General features: G+C 40.0%; 1 protein-coding gene across 1 annotated transcript in view; it reads left to right on the plus strand.

The window, feature by feature from the left end:
• MOXD1 (monooxygenase DBH like 1) overlaps nt 3956-26820 on the plus strand; it is an 85099-nt gene continuing 62234 nt past the window's right edge. Inside the window, 3 exon segments of the mRNA XM_001926931.3 lie at nt 3956-4001; nt 4004-4233; nt 25088-25234. Coding sequence (XP_001926966.2) covers nt 3971-4001; nt 4004-4233; nt 25088-25234 — 408 coding nt within the window. The 5' untranslated portion in view covers nt 3956-3970.

Consider the following 26820-nt stretch of genomic DNA (forward strand, 5'->3'; position numbering starts at 1 on the left):
TTTTTGCAAATTTTTGTTCAACAGACTCTTCCTTCAGGGTTGTAATGGGAGTAGGTTCTGAAATGATGTTCTTGGAATGCATACAAGTGTTATTTTGGGTGGAATTTCAGGTGATTTTTTTTTTTTTAGTTTACTTTTTTATTCATAGTTTGCTGCATTTCCTGACCTTTAGCTTTAAATAAGGAGCTAGTATCATTTTTTACAAAAACAATAGTAAAAAAATAAATAAATTTGAACCCTCTTGCCACTGATTTCATTCTCTTCTTGGCCATTTATCCTGAGTTTCTATGGACCTATGCTTCCCTTCTTCTCTCTTTACAGATTTTTTTTTTTTTTTTTTTTTTTTTTTTTTTTTTTTTTGTTGTTGTTGTTGTTATTGTTGCTATTTCTTGGCGCTCCACGGCATATGGAGTTCCAGGCTAGGTTGAATTGAGCTGTAGCCACCGCCTACGCCAGAGCAACAGCAACGCAGGATCCGAGCCGCGTCTGCAACCTGCACCACAGCTCACGCAACGCCGATCGTTAACCCACTGAGCAAGGCAGGACCGAACCCGCAACCTCATGGTTCCTAGTCGGATTCGTTAACCACTGCGCCACGACGGGAACCCCTCTCTTTACAGATTTAAGGCAAGCAGTTATACAGTAATGAATTTCCAAATTGGGGAAAGTGAGGCCTTTATGCAATTGAGTTGGTTGGTGGTTTTGATCTAGGGAACTGAGGTAGCTTACGAAGCACACTTAGATAAAACTGTCTCTTTTGTCTTCATTTACTGGGATAATTCAAGCCAAGGCAGAATGGGGCTCTTGAGGATGAACTATACTGTTTGTTAAGCTGATCTTAAGATGGTTATATTAGCTTTAATATTTCTTTAGCCCTCAGGCTGTTTTAGATGAATAATCAGTTACAGACAAGCAAAAGTTGATAATGTCACACTCAATAGTCTTACTTAGTAAACAAATAAAGACCATGTAAGACTGTCTCTTTTGTGTATTTGTGTGTGGTCTTTTCTATTTTTGCCTCAATATTAGGGCAGTGCAGAACATTTGATCATATCTGGGGGCCAAGCTTTCCCTCTATAGCCCACCTTTGTTAAGAGGATGCTTCCAGGAGGATCTAGAGATGTATCTATTCATTCTTCCTACAAATATTATTAAGCACCTTTGCATTCTGGTCCATATTCTAGGCAACGGGCTTAAAACAAGGAACCAGGAGTTCCTGTCGTGGTGCTGTGGAAACGAATCCAACTAGGAATCATGAGGTTGTGGGTTCGATCCCTGGCCTCACTCAGTGGGTTAAGAATCCGGTGTTGCTGTGAGCTGTGGTGTAGGTCGCAGACAAGGCTTGGATCTGGAGTTGTTGTGGCTCTGGCGTAGGCTGGCAGCTGTAGCTCCGATTAGACCCCTAGCTTCAGAACCTCCAAATGCTGCAAGTGCGGCCCTAAAAGGACAACAACAACAGCAACAAGAAGCAAACAAGGAACCAGAGGCTGTTCCTAACCCAAAGAGGCTACTGGAAAGAAAACAAGCATATAGACAGACACTGGAGTGTTAGGGGTGCCATCATGAGGTCTGGACAGAACGTTCCATGGGCATCAGTACCGCTCTGGAGTGGTCCGTGAAATCTGAGTAACGTGTGAGAAGCAGGATCAGAAAATACTTCAAAGAGTAATGGAGGCGAGTAAAGGCAAATGTCACAAAGTGTGAGCAATCTGAAAAGGCACAGTGATGGGAAACAGCAGGCTCTCTTTGGAAGATTCTAAAGGCAGGTTTCACGCATCGAGTGAAAAATGGGTGAGTGACATGAGGGTGATGGAAGGTAAAGCTAGAACAGTAAACGGGGGTCAGTCAGATCCTAGATGTGAATTTAGGATTTATATAAGGAACCACAGGAAGCAGATAGCCATGTCTTCCAGGCTCCTCTAGGCTAGGAATAAAAGTAGGGTCAAAAAGGAAGTTTGCCTTTGATCACTCTGGAGTTAACTTGACTCCCCTGAATCCCTGTACCTCATAGGATGTCAAGACCCACTGCTCTTGGCCCTCATGTGCACCATTTTGTTTCTCTCTCCATATTCCCTTCTCTTCCTGGCTAGAGCAACAGCAGTAGCCATGAAGCAACTCCTAGCTTGCCCAAATTGATGTTGCTGCCCCTGATGTCTACCAGAAGGCCCTGTGTCTGCGATACTTCATACTCTCAATGCTTCAGTTCTTTTAAGGATTCACAGGCTCTTTTATTTCTTGCCTTGTCCCAAGGTTTCAATGGCACTCTTCTCTGAGGCTTGGTCTATTGCAATTTGCTAAACCTGTAGTCTTCCATCCCCTCTCTCCTTGGGATGAGTCCCTTCTCAGGCAACTCCTTGAACTCCCTGGTAAGCAGATCCACTCCAAGCTTGCCTTCCAGAATTACTCAAATATGCCTGAATCTTTGGGAGAGCATAGTTCTGATATGTGCTGGTGACTTTGGGAAAGTTATGGGGAAAAGAGTGGGAAGAGAAAATGGGCACAAGAAAAAACAGGCTTGAAACATGATTTGAAAAAAGAGAATAAATATAAGCCTCCAAATCCAAAGTAGATAATGCACATTTGTAGTATTCTTCTTACCTATATTTTTCATCTGATATCCTCTCTTATTTTTCTTTTTTTCTTTTCTTCTTTTTGGTCTTTGTCTTTTTGGGGCCACACCTGTGGCATATGGTGGTTCCCAGGCTAGGGGTCCAATCAGAGTTGTAGCTGCGGGCCTACAGCACAGCCACAGCAACAGCAGACCCGAGCCACATCTGTGACCTACACCACAGCTCACAGCAACACCGGATCCTTAACCCACTGAGCAAGGCCTGGGATTGAACCCACAACCTCATGGTTCCTAGTCAGATTCATTTCCACTGCACCACGACGGGAACTCAATTTTTCTATTTTGTATTATTTGTATTTTGTAAGCTACCTTAGAACTTTTTTTTTTTTGAAACATGGCAGAATATAAATAAATGAGTAAATAAAGAGGGTAATTTGCAGTTGCCACATTGAGTAATTAAAGTGAGGGGTGATGTGGTCAAAGGTAGAGGCAAATACACTTTTTGATAAACACTTTTTGACTATGACCAGAACTTGAAACAGCAGGAAAAGAGGATTGCAAATTAAAATCTAACTCCAAAATGATGCTTTAACCCCGACCTATTCTGCTGATGGCAGAGTAGCTTGGCAGAATACATCCCCCCAAAACCAAAGCAAATCACACAAAGACCAGGTGGAAGGAGGCAAGCCTCCTCAGGGCGCTGACTCCTGCTGTTAGGAACCAGACCTCCCCTGATTTGAGGCCCAGCAGGGTGAAAGGATGAGAGAGACGCGCTGGAGGAGGTGAACCCTGTCTCTAGTGGGGTAGGGGCTTCTGAAAATCAAAGGCAGCGAATATCAAGGCAGTTACTCTGGATGGGAATTTCTCTCACTTGCCCTCCAGCGAACCCAGGACTATCCCTTTTGATTGCTCAAGTCTTCCTCTCCTTGGCTTGGCTAAACTTGCCTTCTTTCAGAAAGTTCTTATTCTTTCCCCAGGATACCTTAGCCCCTGTTCCCCAAGACGTGCCCGGCCTCCCCCTTTCCCGCACCAGGACTCATCATCCCTCTCCTTTTCCCTCAGCCTCCGACCCCCTGTCCCTTTCTGCCTCCGCCTCCCTCTCCTTCCAGGACCGCTCGCTTCGCTCCCCACTGAACCCAGACTTTGGGGACCGAGTTGAGGACGCAAGGCGGCAGGTGGATGGGCAGGGAGGGCGGGACGCGGCCCGAGTCGGCAGGACCCGGGCCCGACCGGCGGGCTAGCAGCCCTAGGCGGGGAGGGCGAGCGGGTCCGGCCTCTCCCGGCTGGCGGGCGGGCCGGGGGGCGGTCCCAGGCCTCCCTTTCGCCGCCGCTGCTCCGCGTGCGCCCTCTGCTCTCCAGTCGGCGGGAGCCCAGGTGCCGGCGGGGAGGACGCGCCCGAGGATGTGCCGCTGGCCGCTGCTCCTGCTCTGGGGCTGCTCCCCGGCGCGGCGGCGGGGGGCTCGGGCCGGCCCTTACCCCACCGCACCCTCCTCGACCCAGAGGGCAAATACTGGCTGAACTGGGGCCCGCAGGGCGGCCGGCTTGCCTTCCGCCTCGAGGTGCGCACCGCTGGCTACGTGGGCTTCGGCTTCTCACCTACCGGGGCCATGGCCGCGGCCGACATCGTCGTGGGTGGGGTGGCTCACGGGCGGCCCTACCTCCAGGTAAGCGCGTCGTGTCGCGTCCCGACCCTGGGCAGGCGCGGCTACGGGGTGCCCCGGGCCACCCGACTTAACTTCGGGTCGCGGTTGGACGCCGTCGCTCCCACGCAGCCCCGCAGCCCCAGCCCGCCACCCGCTCCACTTCGCGGTCTGCTCCTGCACCCCAAAGGCTCCCGCGGCTTGACTCCCAACTCCCCCACCCGACCCCGAGGAGATTTGGCCCGGGGAAGCCGAGCACGGTGACCCCAGGCAGCCTTCCGTCTCTGAAAACTTTTCTGCCCCCTGCGCCCCACTTATCCCCCACGTACCCACCTGCCGCGTACCTGCCTTCATCCCCGATGGGAAAGGAGAGGGACCCGGGTTTTGGGGACCTAACGGGACAGCTCTCAGGGTTGAAGGGAGCCGAGAGCTTTAGCGCTTGCTGTCTTGCTGTCAAGGGTCGGGGATCTCAGAACTTCCCACTCATCACAGCTATTCTGGCACCTCCAGGCCAGTGGGTTGGGTCAGCTACCTCATCCGAGAAATGAATGAAAGGTCCCCCAATAATAGGAATTTACTATTCCGAGAGCCATTTAGGAAGCCGCCAAACCTGGAGTCCCCAGGCAAAACTACGTATTAAGTGGCAAAACTTTTCACTTGCTTTGATAGCTAACAAAATTAATCTGACAGCTGCCGTTTCGCTTTGAAAGAGCCCAAGTAGGGGGGACGTTGCCCGTTCACAGATATTTTTATAAATAGGGAAAAAAATAAAGAATTGTGAGATGACCGGAATCATTAGATGGTTAGGTTTTCTGGACATCTTTGTCTACTTGATCTTGACCAACACTTCTCCATGATGACATAACATCGTGGCGAATATAGTGTTACTTATCAAAGTTCATTCAAGAATACTGACCTTTCCTAAAAGTCTCTTGATCTAGGAGAAAACTAGTTGCTCTGGCTTTGTGTTAAGGCTTTGGTGACATTAAAATCGATGTACCCCAATAGATCTCAAAGAGTGTTTCTCAGTCATTTTATTTCTGACTTCTAAGTTTGATTTCCACAACATTCTGCCATTAATTTTGAACCGTAGTTCTGGCACTGAGCTATTAACTCTGACTAGAAATAAAGAAAATGACAGCAATAAAAACTTTAAAGCCCTTCTGTTGTCTATTTTTTCATAAATGAATCCTTCTCTCCCAAGATAAGTACTCTACAACTCCTATAAAGTTTTATGAGGACTACACTCTGCTGAAGTCACTGATGTATAAACTTCCCCTCCTGTAGCCTCTCAGACATTAAATTTGCAAACCAAGAATTTGACCCCAAACACAGGCCTCACTAGCTGACTAACTTAACTCTCTTCTGATATGAAATAGACATTATCTTGTTTAAATATTTGTTGAGCCACATCTTTTTGTTTGTTTGTTTAGAGTGGGGAGGGTCAAATGCCCCTTAACTATCTTGCATGTTTTGTTGAGGGGGGAATGGAAAAATCTTACCATGGCCATATAAAACATAGCATGTATACTTTAAAAAATAACTTGATGTTTTTTCCCCCAAAGAGTAGCATTTCGACAACCCATCCAGTTTGATAACAAGTAGAAGACGAAGGGTAGAATGCTATTTTAACATGCTGTAATGGGCACCCCACAAACACAGAGTTTGTTAAACTACAGTGTCTTCGTACTGCAGGTGGATCTTCAATAAAGATAGTATAAGAATTAAGTGCTTTTTAGATTGGTTTTGAAACATAGAACTTTTCTTAATTACTGAACATATGTCACTATGAGGTAATCCTTAGAAGTTGGCCCTTTCCCAAAATATTTAATGAGTAAGAAGGGGGACTTTTCCTCTCTATTTAAAATTTTTTAAAAATTAAAGTATAGTTGATTTACAGGCTGTGCCATCCCCTCTATTTTTATTCCTAAGGAAATGTGTCTTTATTTTCATATATAAAGGATAATCATTTTCTTAGTTGGCTGAAATCCTTTACTGTTCCATTTCTTTAAGCATCCCACTCATTTTAGGACATGTAATATACAATAAAAAGTATGCTTATCAAGTGGAAAGAAATTTTATTAAAAACCTCTTTAATAAAATGAAAGACTTGATACACTAAACATAAAAGGAAAAGTATCAGTTCTAGCTGGATCATCCTGATTTCATTTTCTAACACTTGAAATTGCATCTTCTCCCTGCAAACTATTAATTTGAGGTTCTTCATACAGTGCTGTGATGAAGGTATCCTTAGCAGCTATTCCAACAAGTAAAAAAGGTTCTTAAACATAGTTGATGTGATTCTGCTAGTAGACTTTGAATTTCATGTAACTTTACTCCAGGAAGAATGAATTTTGCATGAGACAGTACAACAAAAAACATTGACTTTTGGAGCACAATGGATGATGGCATTAGACTGTACGATAAACTGAGGTTGACTTTCTAGTCATCTATTTTCCATATGTTTTCTTTCATCCTCCCTTATTTAATTAAAAAACTTGACCTTTAGATATTTTTTATTCTTTAATTATTCTGGTTTTTATTTTCCTGATGATCTTAAACTCTTCTTTTCAATAGAATGTTACCTCCTAGATAACTATTTAGAATAAATCCCAGCCAGCCATGTAGAGAACTGTTGGTGAAACACTTCATAAACCCAAACTCCTATAGAGGTCAGGAGAGAGTGACAAGTCTTGAATGGAACAGGCTGTTTGTAAGAGAAGAGTAGAGGGGGACTGAGGAAACTGGAGTTTTTTGCATGGGAATTACTGTTATGTGGGAATGCAAATCAGGTATTGCCAGATCTTCTGTTTGTTTTGTTTTTTGAGAGAAGGCATGCTTACTTTGCTCACAAAGTCGCAATTTGAGCAGGGCTTAGTGGTGACAGGTCTTCTTTGCTCCACTTGGTGTCAACTCCAAGGTAAGTGGTGGTGTCATCTGGAGGCTCTCTTACTGGTTTGACTGGTGACTGACATTGGCTGTGGCTAGACCTTGACCCGTACTGTGGCTGGAACGTGCCCTTTCCATGTAGCTACCCAGCTTCCTCCCAGCAGGGTGACTGCGTCCTAAGAAGGACCATCTCAAGAGGTCCAGATGGAAACTGGATAGCCCTTTATAACTTAGCCTTGGAGTCATGGACTGTGTCTCCTGCTGTAGTCACAGTCCCACTGGATTCAAGAGGGAAATAGACTTCACCTAACATGACATTGCGAGGACGTGACATGGGAATGGACCATATTAGGGGACATGGGAATGAATATTTGGAAAATCCATGCTGTTACACCCATGCTCACTGACTTGCCCATCTCCTTTCTACCACCACCTCTGAGTACCTGTCCCCATGGATCTGCTTTCTCTTCACCCTGCTGAGATTGGGTGGCAAGTGTTCACTTATTCACCTCCTTCTTCTTCCTCTCTCTGTCATGCATACATACACGCACACACACACACACAATCACTCACAAGAAGTTAGTGAACAGTTAGTCCTCCTAGTCCACACTCCTTCCACCCCTCCACCCCCCAAAACAGTTCTAAACCTCTACAACCGCATATTTTTCAGTGGTTGCCCATCACTAATTCAGGGCTGGACCCAAAGAAATTACCTCCAGAGGGCAGTGTGACATTTGCTTGGAGGTTTGTGGAGTGAAGACTTAGATTTTGGTTTCCTTGCTTCAGGGTGGTAGGCTTGGACACACCTGAAACTATACCCAGAGATGAGGTATTCTGGAAATTTGTCCAGCTTGTTTTGTAACCCTCCTATCCAGTCGAGGTATTTCCTCAAAGGGTGTATAACCAGGTATGATCAAAATGGGAAAGAAACTTACGGTTACGAAGTGAAGCCTGTCTCAGTGTAATCTATTGGGTAAATTATTCTGGACTGGCTTACCCCTGGGGACACGTTACCCCTGGGATGCTGCTGAGGTTGGTTTCAAGACACTGTCTTCCACAGAAGTGCCAGGGGTGGGGGTGGGAAGCAGTGTTTCCTTTCGCCTTGGCTTTGGAAAACCTCGCTGTTGTGTCTCAATGAATTAACTCCACACTCGCTTCCCTGATGGATTCGTGTCCTTTCCTTGTACTTTGCCCCTTTTTGACACAGAGCAGTCCCACCCCCGCCCCAAGCCATTTAGCAACTGTGAGTGCCCATTTGAGGGAAGTAATCCGGGTTGATGAATGTGATGAATGCCTAGTTTGTGTGAGTTGGAGAAGAGGGCAGCATTGTCAGACCGCGCCTGTGAAATTTGCACAAAAATGGATTCCCTCTTCCTTAGGGGGTGTAAATCGCTGGTGAATGGAGGCTGAAACCTCTGTCATCATTTGTTACAGCCTTGCTTGTGGGCTGTCCCTAGGACTGAACCCTTTCCTGATGAGAACTAAGTTTCAGCAGCAGGGTAATTGCTGCTGGGCTGCTCGCTGAGGAAGTGCTTGGAAATTGTGCTGTGATTCGAAATCACAGAAAACAGTGAGCATTCTTTGTGGTTAACGACGTGCTTCTTTTAAGTGCACCCCAGCCAATGGCAACAAAGAAATGTTTGGAAAGCAAATTGAAAAGCTCTAAGGGAAAGGCGAGGAGAGTGTGCAACCCTGACACAGCTCAGCTGGGGCTTTGTTAAGAGATATTTATAAATCTTCAAATTATGCTGTCGTTCCCCCACCCCCACCCCCGGCCACCGCCTGCAATTCCCAGATGACTAAAGGACCAAGCTTCGTGCTTTGTGCATTAGTAATAAGTACCCATGTACCAGTGTAACCTCGAAGACGGACGCATTAGGATACTCTTCAGCTGTGTGGTTTGCCCTGGCAGAACAGATGATTCCATAAAACCAGCCTGAGGAAACAGGGACCTAAGAACTAAGAGAACAATGCACCTGAATTGACCATCAAAGTTCAAGGCTTCAGGCAACCAATGGCATAGTCTTAGATTCTTGGAAGGGGAGGCAAGAGTCCACTTCAAAGAAAGTGAATGGTGGTTTATGGATTCATCATTTGTAATAGAGCCCTGCTAAAATAAAGCTGCTGGCAAAAAGAATGAATTCATTACATATCATCATGTTTCTGGAAATGTTTGATCCATATGTAAAAAAACAAAAACAAACCCAACAGCTCTGCATATGGATGTCACAATGCTGTGTATTGTAACTTTTAAAAAATAGCTAATAGAGCAGAACTTTTAAACAGAAAGATATTTCTCCAGGAGACTTCTGCCCATCTATGTCTTTTTAACTTGCTAAATTCTAGAATAGACCAGGAAAAACAACAACAACAAAAACAACCCTTCACAATAGGATAGCATACATCATAGCACATAAGCAGAGAGTTCTGCAAAATAAAAACAATTTCAAATGTACCATTTTGTTAACAGTAAAAATGGGATTATATAGCTAAGTGCTCTGCAAATAATGTGTAGATCAAATTTAATTTACTGTTGAGGTCTTTCTTATTCATCTATGTAGCCAAAAATTATAAGGAAATCTTTAGACAATTTTTGCTTTTACAAGTTAAATATTGGTGTTTTTTGGTATTTATTTGTTGCTCTTAACAGTTCAGATTTCAAGAATTCCCCTTATGGCTCAGTGGGTTAAGAACCCATCATAGTGTCTGTGAGGATGTGTTTGAACCCTGTCCTCACTCAGTGGGCAGGGTTCTGGCATTGTCAATGCAGCGTAGGTCGCAGATGCAGCTTGGATCTGGTGTTGCTGAGGCTGTGGTGTAGGCAGGCAGCTGCGACTCCAATTTGACCCCAGCCCAGGAACCATATGCTGCATGTATGGCCTTAAAAAGAAAAAAAAAAAAAAAAAGAGCTCAGAGTTCAGTTAATTCCCTCCCAAAATTTCTTAAAACACCCCACCTCAATTTTACAGCTAAAAACTAGGCTTAGCTGCTAATTAAATGACTTGTTGGAAGCCATATATATCAGTGGCCTGGATTAATTTCCTCTCAGTCTTCGTTTGGTGTTCTTTCCTCTCCTGCAAACAGAGGTAGTTTATGTAAAAACATACTCCAATTTTCTTCTTCAGTAGTGAAGGAACATGCATGAAACATTTTAAAACAGATTAATAAAATGAAATTACAGTATTTCTCTTACTACTTTTGTCACACGCTACTGGTCATAGATAGACATTTCAGTGATGTGATTTTTTTCATTCATCAGGTTCTGAATATATGCCATACATGATGATCAGTCCTTAAAGTACAGTAGGTCATGTAATTCTCACAATAGCCCTGTGAGGTCAGTATCTTACATCTCCCATTTAGTAGATGTATACATTTGAGGATCCAGGCCCCACAGCGTGGCATCACTCGTGACTTTCATATGACCATTTTAGGAAGTACCCATATGCAGAGAATGTTGGAATGTTCATTCATTCATGTAATGTTTATGAATGTTTATTAAGCAGTTGTAGGTTCTAGAGACTGAGCATCGAGGAGAGGAAATCAGTGGTATTGCGGAGCTCACATTCTGATGGAGGACAAACAAATAAATGAATAAGCAAGGAAAATATCAGAAAGTAATAAGTGCTGTGCAGGGGATTATAATAGGGTGAGGCGATAAGGAACAACGGATGATGCTTGTTTACAACTATGAATGTAATAAAATTCATTGAGTGCTTAAAAAAAAAAAGGAGCAACTGGGTGGCTGTTTCAGATTAGGATTCTTATAAACAAAACACAATGGGAAACAAGTGTCCCAAGTTTTCAAGGTTGTCTTTCAAGATTAATCATAGTGTTTACCATTCAAAATATTACATACTCTGAAGATTATCTGGCATGGGCATCAAAGGAGTCAGTAGACTTTAAATTTAAGAGACTGCCTACCTGGAGGAAATATAATTAATGCTTTTTCAAATGTGTCTGAACCACATGAGCTCTCTTTTCTATTTCTGTAGCATTGTTGTACAGATGTTTAGTAAGCTCACTTAGAGTCTTCCAAGCTTTGATCTGGAGACTCAGGGATTTTTATAGAGGTTTCTTTCTTAATAGTAGGTGTGAATGCTTTTCTCTTATATTGTGTTCTTTCTTATCTTCTCAAAGGACTTTGAAAAAGCTAGAGCAACAAAACCACATGCGTCTAGGGATGATTTCCATCTTTCAGGCAATTTTCAAACTAAAACTTTGACGTCTCAAGTTCTTAGATACAGTAAATTGCTACCATTCCCCCCACAAAGTTGATGCACAGAAACACACTCACACAAGGAAGCTCATGGTAGATTAAACCATGTTGATGCAAGGCCTCCAGGTACTTTGGACATCTGATCCCTTTGGACAGGGCCACCGTGGATCCCAGATGGTGGAGGGCAAATTGCAGTCCAGTGGTGAGCAGGCAGAGCTAGTCGAGAACTGAGAACTGGGAAAGATACTTCCTGCATCAGAAGTTCCCCAATTTGTCTGTGTATTAGACTCACTAGGCATCTTTAAAAAAATTCCAATGTCCAGGCAACCCCCCTCCCTCCTTCGTACCCGTTAAGTCACAATCTCTGGGGGGTGGACACAGGCATTAATGTATTTCAAGTTTCTTAATTGATTCCAATGTGCAGCCACGTTCAGGAACTACTGACCTTAGGTGGTCAGGTCTTTGACAGGAATCAGGGGACTCCTGTGCTGTCCACCTACAGAGGCAGCTTGGAGGACTCCAGACACTGGGCCGGGGGAATTATAGCAGGATTCCGTAGAGAGCAATTCAGAGTAGCCCTATGATGTTTGAAACAAGGGTGAGCCTGTGCTTACAGAGTTCAGATTATTTTGTAAAGTAGAAAAAAATAAAGTGGGTTCTTCTAGAAGTGGAACACTTCTGAGATGAGTTTAACACATCCTTTGATAGTTCTACATATTTTCTCAGTTTCATGCTGAAACGAGAGTAGCAATGGAAGAACTGTGGATTGTGGTCTCTCTTCATTGCATCTGCATACATTTGTCACTTGGTGCTAGTTGCTGTTTTTCCAAGCAATGCAATATCTGCCCACACGGAACTGAAAATTCCTAAGTCATATGGCCACAGGGCATCAAAGGAATATCAATAAATGAAAGTATTGATAAGTATTTAATTATTGATAATTTCTCAGCCTGTATTTAAGCCAAGAGCCATGTTCTGATCTCAAATCTTTTATTAGAATTAACACTAATGAAATGGACTCCCTTTGTATTTGGAAAAATTATGAAGGTCTTCCTAGTTATGTACATATATATTCTTTTCCTGCCCTCTTTCATTTCCAAGGTGACTAATAAGCAGTGAAATACCCTAAAGCTATAGTTGCAGTGGGGAGAAGGAGGAAAAGTACAGGAATGGTGGATAATTTATCAGAGTGTGGATGGAACATCTATAAGCAATGAGTGTGTCAACGCTACCACATCCTCCTCAGGGACCAGCAAAGAGTCCACGTGCCTGGCAGACCCTCAGAAATACCTGCTCATAAACTGCTGAGCAGCTAAAAGCCAGAAGTGGGCTGTGAACCCTCCCACACCCTCACTGCTTGCTACTTATTCCTTGTGTGGCCCTTAGCAAACTCTTTAACCTCTATAAGGGGATGGTTCCCTTTACAAAGAAGTTCCACATGGAGTTTTTGTGAGGGTTAAATGAAACAGGCTCACAAAGTTCTTAGCAGAGTATGTGGCACATTGAAAGAAGTCAGTAGTATAAGATATCAAATATAATGAGTCAATCACTTAGTGAAATGGCAAAATTGTCAAGATTGACAAATATCTGAGATTTTTGACTTGGGGGAAAAATACCTACTAAAAGAATATATGGGGGAGATTGATAGTAATTTTTGAGAAAATTCAAGGACAAACTTTTAAGCAGTTAGTTTGTGAATGCTTTGCTCTGAGCCACTGGTTTGTGAGTAGAAGTCAGTATGGTTTGAATAAACACAGATTATACTGACAAAGCTGCATTTTCTTTTGCATTTGATTTGTTGGACCTGTAGTTGGGGTCCTAAGTAGAAGGTGTGTCTGAATGATCCTAAGGTACTTAGCATATTTCTTATTATGTCCTTGGAGAAGATGAGTGGATGCATTAGTGGATGGACCTAGGAATTATTATACTTATGTGAAGTTAGTCGGACAGTGAGAGACAAATATCATATGATATCACTTATATGTGGAACCTAAAAAAAGAACACAAATGAAACTTATTTGCAGAACGGAAACAGACTCAGATTTTGAAAAACTTATGGTTACCAAAGGGGACAGGTGGGGGGTGGACTGGGAGTTTTGGAGGGAAATGTTCTAAAATTAGATTGTGATGATGGTTGTACAACTATCAATATAATAAAATTCATTGAATTAGGACAAAAAAGAAAATGTCCTGGAGGACTAGCACAGACCATGTGAATATAGTTAACACGACTGAACTGTACAATTAAAAATGGTTACGATGGTAAAAAAATAAAGTTGAATAAGTTATCTTAACTATTTAAACATCCATACTGAAACATATTGGTAACAGACTGACTACATTAAGCTACAGAGTAAGGACTCAAAGTATAGTGGTATCTTAAAGCAATGAAACTAAAAGTTAAAAATTCACTGAGAATACAAATAAACACTTGGTTAAAAAATTAGTTATGTATGTACAAAATGGGTTAAATTGGGCTTAATTGGAATGCATATGAATGGGGCCTAAATATTAGCTCATTTTAAGCTCAAAAGATGTGCTACTGAACTTACAGATGCAATATTAGCCTGTAAATTCTACATTTACATCAAGGGAATACTGACAGTGTACTCTACTAGGTTAACCATATCAGAACATACCTTCTAGAATAACATTTTTTAAAATGTGGGGGTTATTTAGAACATTCTAAAGGAAGATTACAGGGATGGTTGAAATCTCTGGAAATTGGGGTACCTGAGTAATGGGAAACAGCTGACAATGTTTGTTTGGAGAACAATTAGAAAAAAACATGACCATTGTCTTTGAAATAGTGGATAGTCTTCCCCAAGAAATATGGATTAGCTGTTACCCATTAGGCTCCCAAAGGAAGAAAAAAGACCCAATTAATACACATTAAAGTTAGAAGATGTTTGTTACATTAGTATAAGCAGTACATTTCTGGGAGTTCCTGTTGTGGTGCGGCAGAAACAAACCCGACTAATATCCATGAGGATGTAGGTTCGATCCCTGGCCTTGTTCAGTGGGTTGAGGATCCAGTGTGCTGTGAGCTGTAGTGTAGGTTGCAGATGTGGCTCGGATCCCGTGTTGCTGTGGCTGCGGTGTAGGCCAGTAGCTGTAGCTCCTCCGATTCAACCCCTAGCTGGGGAACTTCCACATACCTGCAGGTGCTGCCCTAAAAAGGAAAAAAAAACAAGTATATTTCTGACTATCAGAGGTATTAAAATTAAATGAGTTGCCTTGTGAGGTTGTAAGCTGGAGATGAATACTGTCTGATCATCTCTTTAAACTATTTTTGAGAGAAACTTTCCTTTGGTGGGAGCTGGGAGTAGGTATCCTTTAGGCTGTCTTCCAACTTGAGTGTGATGCTGAAAACAACTTGACTCCACATTCTTGCTTTAGGTTATTCAAGAAATTAATAGAAAGGAAGACATTAGCAACCACGAAACAATCAATGAGTCCTTTGCAACCTGCCTCAAAAAGTTCTCTTTATGTGGAAAGGGGTGCGCCAAGTCCTTACGGTGGTGATGAGGGTATTTCATTACTTTCCCTGTTATTTATTTCAGTATATTTGGATTATATTAGTGAATGTATGTTAATCATATATAGGGAATACTATTAGTTTTGAAACCTATCAAAAGTAAAGAAAAAGAAAAAAGAATGTTTTGTGTCTTGTACATACTCAAAAGAATTTGAAGGGCTTCAGGAGCAAGGCTGAATCTAAAGTCAGTGAGTTTCTGAAACTTGGTTGATGCATCATCATCATCATTATTATTATTATTATTGTCTTTTGTCTTTTTAGGGCCTCACCCGTGGCATGTGGAGGTTCCCAGGCTAGGAGTCTAATCGAAGCTGTTGCCATGGGCCTATGCCAGAGCCACAGCAATGCCAGATCCGAGCCATGTCTACGACCTATACTACAGCTCACGGCAATGCGGGATCCTTAATCCACTGTGCAAAGCCAGGGATCGAACCCACAGCCTCATGGTTCCTAGTCAGATTCGTTTCCGCTGCACCACGACAGAAACTCCGGTTGATGCATTATTTTGATCTAAGAACAGTCTACATATTCTCTGCCTGCTGACTGTCCCACCAGGTAGCATCTTAAACTGAATTTCATTCACCCTCAACCTACTTCTTTCCCAGCCTTCCCCATCTTAGTAAATGGTACCTCTTGGTAGCTCAGTAAAAAACTAGGGGCATCCTTGTTCTTCTCCTTTTTTCATTCCACATATACAACCCATCTTCAGGTTCCATTGACTCTTCTGCCAAATTAAATCTAAAACCTGCCCACAGCCCCTCAGTTTTACTACTACCATTCAAGCTTGAACCTCTGGGATCACTGTGTCACTTCTGCCTTTAGAGCACAGATCTTATATCCTCTCTTCATTCTCTACATGGTATCCACAGGAACACACACACATTTTCTCATCAATCAGAATATGTCATCTGCTGCTTAAAGCTCAGATAACTTCTCTATAAGCTTAGTATTAAATTTGAACTCCCAACATGGACCTATAAGCCATCACAACATCTAGGGCATCATCTGATCCCTGTTGATCTCATTTTCCTGTTCTGCGCACTATCATCCCATCACACTTGCTTTTATTTGCCTCACCAAACTGGCTAAACCTCCTTCCATCCCCTTCTAGATCCTCCCCAAGCGCTGGTCTTTCTTCCTAGATCTACTTCCTCCACGCTTTTCATGGCTGGCTCCTAACTTGCTTTATTTCTTAAAGTAAGTCTCATTGCCTCCACGGGGACTTTTTGGATCCCTCCAATTGAAGGCTTTCCAATCCTTCTCTGTCTTATTTTTCTATAAGTAATTATTATCTAAATAATTTTGGTTCTGTTATGTAAATTTTTAAACTTATCAGCTTATCCTGCAACTAAACCGTAAGTTAGAGTTTAGAGTTAAGAGAAGTTAAATTTTTTAAAAAATTGAGATGATGGGAGTTCCTGTTGTGGCTCAGTGGGTTAAGAACCCAACACAGTGTCCATGAGGATGTGGGTTCAATTCCTGACCTTGCTTAGGGGTTAAGGATCTGGCTTTTCACCAAGATGGAATGCATGTCGGACCCAGCATTGCTGTGGCTGTGGCATAGACTGGCAGCTGCAACCCTGATTTGACCCCTATCCTGGGAACTTCCATATGCTGCAGGTGTGGTCCTAAAAAGAAAACAAACAAACAAAAGTTAAGATGATGGAATAGGGCAAAGGCAAAATAACATCTTATTTCAGTGGTAAGAGCTGAAATTTTTTCCATTGAAGTTTATTGTTAGAGATCGAGTCAAAGTTTTAATTTTACACTGTATCTGATAATTCTGTAATTACGGCAAAGTATTGAATTACCTGAAAACTAAAACGAGATGATTCGCTGAGGGAGAAAATTCTGGATGTGTATTTTCAGCAGGTGGCACTTAAAGAACAAAAACAGATTGCTCAGGTGGGCCCCTCGCTGGAACGTAAGCTAACAAGGCTCCTATTTTGTCATTCTGGTTGCTATTGAACAGATCTCTTAATAGACTTAGGGGGTTTCAGTTTTATCTCAAGTGGTTTCTAAAAGGCAAACCACTTCTGTTTTGATATTCCTCTCAAATTTCTAAGATTAGTGAAGAAACAGCTTATTAAAATCAGCTTATACTGAACGCTGAAGATTTTGTTTATACAGTTTGTTTATACAGTTTTATGGTTTTTTAGGATCAAAGATTCTCTTGAACACAAAAATATTTGTTATTATACTATCACTATTATTAAACCATCATAAAACTTATTATAGAAATTAATATAACAAACAGAAATGTTTGAAGTAACAAGGCTTTTGAGATTTAGAAAAAGAAGAAAAACTACAAGCACCTGTTGAAGAAAATGATGACAAATGTAACATTTTTCTCAAGGTTCCCCCTGCAGCTGTGCTTACATTCAATTCCCCAGACTGAACTGGGGTTTATTCATATCTTTTATTACACCCATAAGAGTTTTCACTTCATCCTGTTTAGCATAGCACCAGTCAGACTCTTTTCTGTTGCAGAGATTTTATTCAAGAGAGAGAAAAAGAAAAAAAGAAAAAGACGGACAATGATTGAGAACCAATCTCACATCTGTGTAATCATGTTTTTTTAACAAGAGGTTGTAGCAATCTTGTAGAGATCAAAGCGAGCGTTTTTGGCATGTTATCTTGGTTTGAAAGTGGCAGTCAGTTCCCTGGCTATCATGTGAAATGATAATGCCAACTTTTGCTGATACTGACTGATACTTTACTGTTGCCACACAGTATTTTGAAATGTCAATAATATGCGTCCTCATTTTTTTCAAGGCATAACATGTTCAAAAGGAAAAATATCCTGTGAAAATATGTTTCAGAAGTAAGATACATATGTATTTTACATATATATGTATATACGCTTGTGTGTGTGTGTATGTAGTGTATGGCTGCACACACAGCATATGGAAATTCCTGGCCAAGGATTGAATTTGAGCCTCAGCTGTGACTTACACTGCAGCTGTGGCTATGCCAGATCATTTAACCCACTGCACTGTGGCCCCAGCTGCTGCCATCAGACTCTTAACCCACTGTGCCACAGCAGGAACTCCAGAAGCAGTATTTTTTAAGACATAGCTGCAGATTAGTTTTATTGCCAGAGTCTAATTATCAGTGCAGATTTTTAAGGGTAACAGTTAATATTTTATATTTTAAAAGGATAACAATGTTAATATGTGATTAATATAATAATCTACAATAAAAACAAAAAAGTAATGCCTCAATGACAAATTCATAGTAAAGCTGATCCTAATGCAGATATTTGAGTTAGAATATGATTGAAATCCACATAAAACCATTAACCTAGGGAAATATTACCTCATATTTCACTTTACAGAACATTAAAAATGAGTAGGTAGGTACATAGAAGCATGGCTTTGCATATTAGTTTTCATATGCACATAAAACATCTACATATTTTTATTCTTAAACTCTTTTTTTTTTTTTTTTGTCTTTTTGTCTTTTTCTCAGGCTGCCCCCATAGCATATGGAGGTTCCCAGGCTAGGGGTCCAATCGGAGCTGTAGCCGCCGGCCTACGCCAGAGCCACACCAACGCCAGATCCAAGCCGCATCTGCGACCTACACCACAGCTCACAGCAACGCTGGATCCTTAACCCACTGAGCAAGGCCAGGGTTTGAACCCTCGACCTCCTGGTTCCTAGTTGGATTTGTTAACCACTGCGCCACCAAGGAACTCCTTATTCTTAAACTCTTAAAAAAATCTATAGATTCTTCATTCTTTGAGTACTCTTCAAGCCTGGTGTCTTTAAAAAGTCAATTTTTAATGATAATTGGTGCCTACTTTTATTTATCAATATTTTATGTTACATTTATAATTTTAAGTATATTTAATGTACATATCATATAGCTAGACTTTTATAATAGCTGTTATTTTGTCATCCATGACAAAGGGACAATCCAAGACAGACCATGACAATGAGAGTGCACTGTAATCAGTATTCCTACTTTTATTTTAAAAGTCCTGGAATATCAGGCACTTCAGCAAGATGGCTAAGGAACGGCCTTCACCTTGGATGTACAGCAAAGCCCTATTTGCTAAAAGGGACAGAGTAGGGGAGAGGCGCCATTTGGTTCTAATTCTAAAGGTAAAAATCAAATAGTAAAAATGATCTGGAAAATGTCCTTAAATATCTCATGAGCACTATTCAGAATGGTTTTATGAATGTAAATTTCTAGGTGATGTTATCCAGATTCTTGACTGGTCAATGTTTTATTGTTAATTTCATTCTCCATTTTTTTTTTCCCCAGAGGATAATAATAACAAATAAGTCTTTTGATTAATTATCCTTAAATAACACTTGTCCCTTTGTCAAATTGTCAGGAAACCCTTAAACACAGAATATACTCTTTTTTTTGGTTTAGCCAATCTGCATGACAGATTCTCAAGATTGTTTCCTGCATGACTTGCTTTCTTTCCCTCCTTGCTTTTTCCTCTCCTTCCTTTTTTTGACATCATCAAGACTGATTATAGTCCATGTATTTTCTTAATGCAGGCTGAAGGAAGAAGGAAGGTACTACTGGGGAATAATTTGCTCCCATTAGGTTAAACTGTTCCTGTACCACAAAGATGTGAATATTGGAGGATGGTTCATGGCTTTTTATCTTTTATTTTCAAAAATTATGCCCTTGTTTAGATTTAGCAAAAGGAAAGTCAGGATGCTCCTTCTAAAACCACGCATATTTCATGTGCCTCTGCAACATGCAATTCACTCCATTAGGCACTGAGCATATAAATTAATATTAGAAAACATTCTAAAATAGAGTTTCTCTCAGACCTGTCTTTTTTTTTTTTTTAATTTCTTTAAAATAGGTAGGGAATGCCCTCCTAGTGTAAACGGATTTCAAAGAGTTTGCCTGCCTAAGCTCTTTTTTCTAAATGCTGCTGTCAGTTGCATAAGATTCATGTCCATTTAGGGGCTAAAAGGTCATGACAGTGTTCCCAGATTTCAGGACCAGATGTGTCTGCTTGGCAGATCATGCAGACCCAAACTCATTCTAACATCTGGTTAAACACATTCCACACCAGGTCTTAACCATGTGTAAATATAATTAAGGGCAAGTGGGAAAATAATCGACTGTTTTTCCCTTATTGTTTCATTTAAAATGTAAACAGCTTTTCTAAGGGTATAAATTTATAACTGGATTAGCAAGATGAGGTGTCTATTTCTTGTCAGTTACCATATATTACATGCTACATAGGAATGGTAACAAGAATAAGGATACAGAGAGGGAATGATCACTTCCAGTTGGAGTGATCAAAGAAAAAACTTTGTAGGGAAGATAGAACTAAGAATCGTGAAGAGAAGGAAACATTTCAATGGAGTTGTTTCAGTGGGTGGAGTTAGCGGTGTGGATAGCTCAGTGGGGTAGAGAGTACCTGAGATAAAATGAATGGGAACAAAAGCAAAGGACTTGAAAAAATCAGAGTATTTGGGAGGAATAATCAATAGAGAGTAGAGAACATGTGAGAGAAGTGATAGACACCCTGGAAAACCAGGTTAGGCTCAATTTTAGAGAAACTTCGAATTAAATTATAGAACACCTGTACTCTATACTGTTGAGTAAAATGTTGTGACATGTTGAGAATGAGTTGCAAAGAAGACAGAGATAAGAGGTGACAGAATCTAAAGTTGTAATGGAGAAGTTGTAATGGAGCAAAAGGAAAAGGTGGGTCATGTTTTCAAAGGAGGAACTGATAGGAGCAGGGGCTGCCTGTGGAATGTGAGTCCTAAAGGGGAAAGTTAAAGGAGACTGTGGTTTTGGAATTGGATGACTGGCAGAATGGCAGTATAAGGAAGTAAAAATCATTATAGTAAAGGTGAATACGATTTTGGATATGTTGCCTTTGAAATGACAGTAAGACTCCCATGTGAAGGTATGTAATGGAATTTTAGATATGTAATACTGAATAAAGTGATTACTGGAGACTCTTAGAGTAGATGAGTTTCCCAAAGGATGAAATATGAAGGCAAAGTAGCATAATGTCAAGGACAGAATGCTGATGACCATGGTTAGGGGATAGAAATAACAGAGATGAACCATCAATGGAACTTTCTGGAAGTGGGAACTGTAGTCGTCCTTGCCTTATTCCCAGGATTTACTTGTTCCCAAACTTGGGAAGAATACAGTCCTTCATCATGAAGTGGGATGTTAGCCTTAGGTTTTTTTTAAGATGCCCTTTATAAGGTTAAGGAAGTATCTTCTATTGCTAGTTTGCTAAGAGATTTTGCTATGAAGGAATGTTTCACATGGGTTTTCTGCATTTTCATGGAGATGATTTTGTGGTTTTCTTTTTTAGACTTTGATATAGTGAATTGCAGTGATTTATTTTCTAATGTTGAACCAACTCTGCATGATCATGATATGTTGTCCTTTTTTTCTTAACATCATTGGGTTCTCTTTGCTAATATATATTTTTAGGAAAATTTCCATCTAGACACATGAGAAATATTGATCTTATTTTGTAATGTCTTTCATTCTGGTATCAGGATAATACTGGTATCAAAAAAAATGATTTAGGAAGTATTCACTCCTCTTTTATCTTCTGGAAGAGTTTGTGAAGGATTGCTATTACTTCTTCCTTAAATATTTGGTGAAATTCCAAGTGAGAACCCTTTGGCTTAGAATGTTCTTTTTAGGAAGGCTTTTACCAATAGAAGGACTATAGGACTACTCAAAATATCTGTTTTTCTGAATAAGTCTTGTTGGTTGTATCATTCAAGTACTTTGCCTTTTTCTCATCTAAATTATTCAAGTTTTTTGCATCAAAATGTGCATAAAATTATTAACTTTTAACATCTGTAAATTTATTGTACTATTTCTCTTACATTTTTTTGACATCTATTTGTTTTCTTCTTGTCCCATCTTTGTTTTATATTTCTTGTTCTATATTTCTGTTTTTCTGCTCTATTTTATTTATTTATTTATTTTAATTTTATTTTATTTTTTGCCTTTTCTAGGCCACTTTTGTGGCCTATGGAGGTTCCCAGGCTAGGGGTCTAATTGGAGCTGTAGCCACTGGCCTATGCCAGAGCCACAGCAATGCCAGATCCAAGCCACGTCTGCGACCTACACCACAGCTCACGGCAACGCCGGATCCTTAACCCTCTGAGCAAGGCCAGGGATCGAACCTGCCACCTCATGGTTTCTAGTCGGATTCGTTAACCACTGAGCCATGACAGGAACTCCTCCTGCTCTATTTTAGATCCAGCATTTTTCATGATTCCACTAGGTGACGTTATTTAGAAGAGAAAGAAGGCAAGGTGTGAGCTCTCATGCATCATAACTGAAATTCTCTCAATAGAGGGAGAAGTATGAAAGCTGATGGTGGGGAAATGTTGGTATCTTGTAGAGAGAGGTTTAGAATATTTGTTTTGGGAGGTATCCCTGGAAGAACAAGAGATTTAACATGTGGATTTTCAAGCATTAGTATGGGCCCAGCTAAGTAAGCTTATAACTAATAACACTACTTGGAGAGCCAAGATGTACTATGCTCAAATACGAAGCTGTCTCCAAATTGGCCCTAAAAATTAGAAAATGTGAAGAAAATTGTTATGTAATTACAGTGATGATGAGACTATTTCATATATCAACTTTAGTTTTCCTCAAACCCATTCATGTTTTCCCTTAATAATGCTGAAGATATCATCAGTTCTTTTAGACAATCACATTTTTCCAAGAGTCCAGAACTTTGGCATAATTGGCAGCCATCTTTTCTGAATATTGAGCACTTGGTGGTTTACACAGGACAGATGAGCTCAAGGGATTTTCACTAAGACCTGAATGAAGTTTCTCCCCTTTTCTCATAGCTAAGTTATCTGAAAAGCCAGCGAAAAGTGGAATAGCTGAAAGGAATTGGTTTTGGTGAGTGGAAAAAGAACGGATGGAAAATTGGCAAGGCAGCTGGATATTTTGTGGGACTAATGTTTTTGAAAACATATTTGCAAGATGAGGATAATTTTTCTCCTCTTTGAACTGATTACATTTTGTATTGTATTCCTTTTGTTTGCAAAAGCTGTGATTGCTTGAGTCGTGTAATGAAATATGAGCTTAGTGTCACGGCACAGTTAGTTTACCTAAATCCCTCCTTGTCCACAAGCCTTGTTATTTTCATTTACATGTTGAAAATCGATGTGATCAAAAGTGGGAAAATCACAGTATCATAGGAATGTTTCATTTGAATTGCTTTTGCAATTACAACTGCTTCTCAGAATAAATTTTTGGACAAACTCCAACATTAGCAGGAGAAAAAAGTAACATGTTTTGTGAAAAAAACTTGATATAGGTATTTTTGGTAGACAAGAGATATAAACTAACCCAAACTTTTCCATCAGTGGCTACTCTGGTGGAGAACAGTGGAGAAGGATGTGATCAATGTGATCCTTAGATGCTTAACCTCTTTGGGCTTCAGTAAAATAGGAAAATTATTTTTATTTCATATACTTGGTATGAATATTACATGAGTTAATACATGTAACACGCTTAAACTGGTGCATAGAATGGACTCAATAAGTTGCAGTTGTTGCCAGAGTGAGAAAGGTTAGTTAGGCTCTGTGTATCACCAATAATGTGGGGTTTGAACAATATTTAGATCTGGTAACTTGGATGTCAAATTTATGCACACTTGATAACTGCTTTAAAAAGGTGGTAAGAATAAAAATACCAAATGCTATCCATTTGAATATGACAATTATAGGCAATCTAAAGGTTTTTTTTTTTTTTTCTCCTTGTATACTGTATTTCCTTTGCCAGGCATGGGATCATTTCTTCAAATGTAATTTTAGTGTCAGTAAAAGTAATTATAATTGTGTTTCAGTATGTATATTCTAAATCAACTTGTGATTTATCAAAATAAAATATCCTTATGTACTGAAAAGCCAGTATAATTATAGCAAATGTTGTGTCTTCTGTAAGTGATGAAAATGAACAAAGTGGCTTTTATAACTCTCAACATAGAAAGCTAATGGTAAAGGCATAAAGAAATATTTTGTGGAAAAATCAAACTATAATTGCAAAAGAAGGAAGGAGATTGGCACTCAATGAGGTCTAACCATCTTTAGCAGTCGTTTCCCTCATATACGATTTCATTTATTTGTCTTTCAAAATCTGTAAAATAAGTATGTATTATAATCTCAAGTTTATTAATGTTAGAACAAAAGCTCCAAGACTTTGACTTCAACAGTTCTTCAAGGCACTTAGTAGTAGAGGTGGGGGTCAGATCCTGGTCATTTGATTTCAAAGCCCAGGTCCTCTCCATTGCCTCTGTGTGCCCTCAGAAGTGATCTTACCCCACTGAACAGGTTTAGCATAAAAATTATAACTGAATCACCAAAACAGAAAGTCTCTAGCTTTTCAATATCTTGTAATCGGTTCATTTCATTTCTTTCTATATTTTCCCTGCATTTTATTTTAATAAACATATGCCATTACAGCTCATACTAAAACAACCTTAGTATGGGTCTCCTTGTTTTTAGCAGTGCAGAAGGAAGTAACACAAGATATAACAGTAGAAAAATTGCTGACCCTGAGGATAGTCCAGATTTTGTCATGAACTAGTTATTTCACTTTGGAGCAAGCCATTTCACAGTGTCTAAGTTCTTTTCATTTGTAGAATGAGGGAAACGTGCTCAGTGGTCATGAATGTTCATTCATTCCATCTCTTCTGATGTCCTATGATATTATAAATCCACATTACCTTTTCCCGAAGGGCCAGAAGTTCTAATGTGGACCAGTTTCCTAGGGAACTCTTCCTAGTTGGGATACTCCAGTGCCTTGGAAATTCCCAGGATTTAAAAAAATGGCTATAAGTACAGGATTTTAGTTTTTAAGGTTTATGTATATACTCTTTTTTTTTTTTTTCAGGGCTGAATTTATTTTTAAGGTTATGTGTTTACTCTTTTTTTTTTTTTTTTTTTTTTTCCAGGGCTGCTCCCATGGTAAATGGAAGATCCCAGACTAGGGGTTGAATTGGAGCTGTAGCTGTTGGCCTTTGCCACAGCCAGCAACGTAGGATCTGAGCTGTGCCCACGACCTACATCACAGCTCACAGCAATGCCAGATCCTTAACCCACTGAGCCAGGCCAGGAATCGAATCTGCATCCTAATGGATGCTAGTCAGATTCGTTTCTGCTGAGCCACGCTGGGAACCTCTGTATATACTCTTAATCCAAATTCTTTTCCTCTTAATTTTTCTTTTCCATATTTTCTGCAGGATTATTTTACAAATGCAAATAGAGAATTGAAAAAAGATGCTCAGCAAGATTACCACCTAGAATATGCCATGGAAAATAGTACACACACAGTAATTGAATTTACCAGAGAACTGCATACATGTGACATAAATGACAAGAGCATAACGGTAAGGAGTCATCAGTGAATGCATGCATGACAAGATTGTGCATTTACAGTTGTGAAATGCTTTACACAATAAAAAGGAACAAATATTTAGAAAATAATCTTTAAATGCAAAGTTACATTGTCTTCTTTGAAATATTTAAGTTCTCTTCAGAAGCCACAAAAAAATCCTAAGACTGTAGATTTCAATAAAGGCAATTTTTGTGTGAATCTAAAATTGTAAAGAGCTGTTTAAAGTGTATATGACTGTAAAAGGTTTTAGCTGCCTCTTTATAAGTTTGAAAATAGGTGATAGATAAATGTTGGAAGAAATTGCATTACACAAGAGAGAATTATGATACTGAATATTAGGATATAATTCATCTGAATTATAACTGATTCATTTTTGTTAATTTCTAAGTCAGGATGAATAGTAGACTGATGAAAATTGCCTGACAACCTGTAATACAAGATTTCTTATTGTCAGCATCATGTAAAAATTAACATCTTTGTGCATATGCAAATTAAATATTTAGAAGATATATAATTCATGTGGTACTTTGAAAGTTTCCATGAATCTCTTGAATCAATTTCATTTTGTATAGGCCAATAAAATTATCTTTTTTATTTGGGAAGTCAAAGCTTTAAAAATGGGCATGTAAAAATATGAAGCAGTTTTGATTAACATCAGCATAAAGAGTAAAAGAGGAAGAAAAAAACATGCAAGGACATGGATCGCTTTTTATGTAATACACAGTGCAATTATGCTTTAATTGGAATAATAATTATAGTCATTTAACTTATTAAGGAAGTATATATTAACATAAATTACTTTTGCGTTATCATTAATTTCCAAAGTTCTTATTACAAAGCTCTGGCAAAGACATCTTTTTCTGTGGGGGAGGCTAAGCTATTTCTTTATATGCCAACAAACCCTTCCCACTACCCCACCACTCTTAAGGCAATCTCTCATTTGATAGGTGGAAGCCGATTTCAGCTGACTGTACTTTCCTTAGTTGGGCAGCACCAGTCCCTTGGAAATTCCCAAGATTCATAAAATGACTATAGAGAGATTCTAGGATAATAAACAAGTCCGGAATCAGACGTTCTTGCTGTATCTGCACCTCCTTATAAATTCATACATGTGACTGGGCTAGTGCCTGGGAAATATCTAAGATTAAAATAAATTCTTGATCTGCAAGTCATTTTAATTTTCATTCTATTCATTTATTTTCCCTCAAATGTTCTATGACATTAAAACAGGTTTTAATTTTCCCAGATTCCTGCTGCTTAGCAAAAGAGTATTTGTTTGGTAACTACTAGTTTGCTAGTTTGGAGTTTTTGCATGGCAACGATTTACGGTTGCCCTGAGCGTGAAAGCGGAACTGCTAAGTCAACTGTCCCTCATTCTGTTTTGGAACAGACAGACCTTGCATGTGAGAGACGATTTCTTCCAAAAGAAGCTCATCTATTTGGATTCTTAATGGCTTAATCATGTTTACACAGCTCCTGTTAGAGGCCATATTGAAAATGCCAAATGTCATTATTCTCTTGTCTTCACTTCTATAACCGGCTTTACATAGAGTTCTTTGAATTCCACTGAGGGGCTAG

This window comes from Sus scrofa, chromosome 1 (assembly GCF_000003025.6).
Source record: "Sus scrofa isolate TJ Tabasco breed Duroc chromosome 1, Sscrofa11.1, whole genome shotgun sequence".
Lineage (NCBI taxonomy): Eukaryota > Metazoa > Chordata > Mammalia > Artiodactyla > Suidae > Sus > Sus scrofa.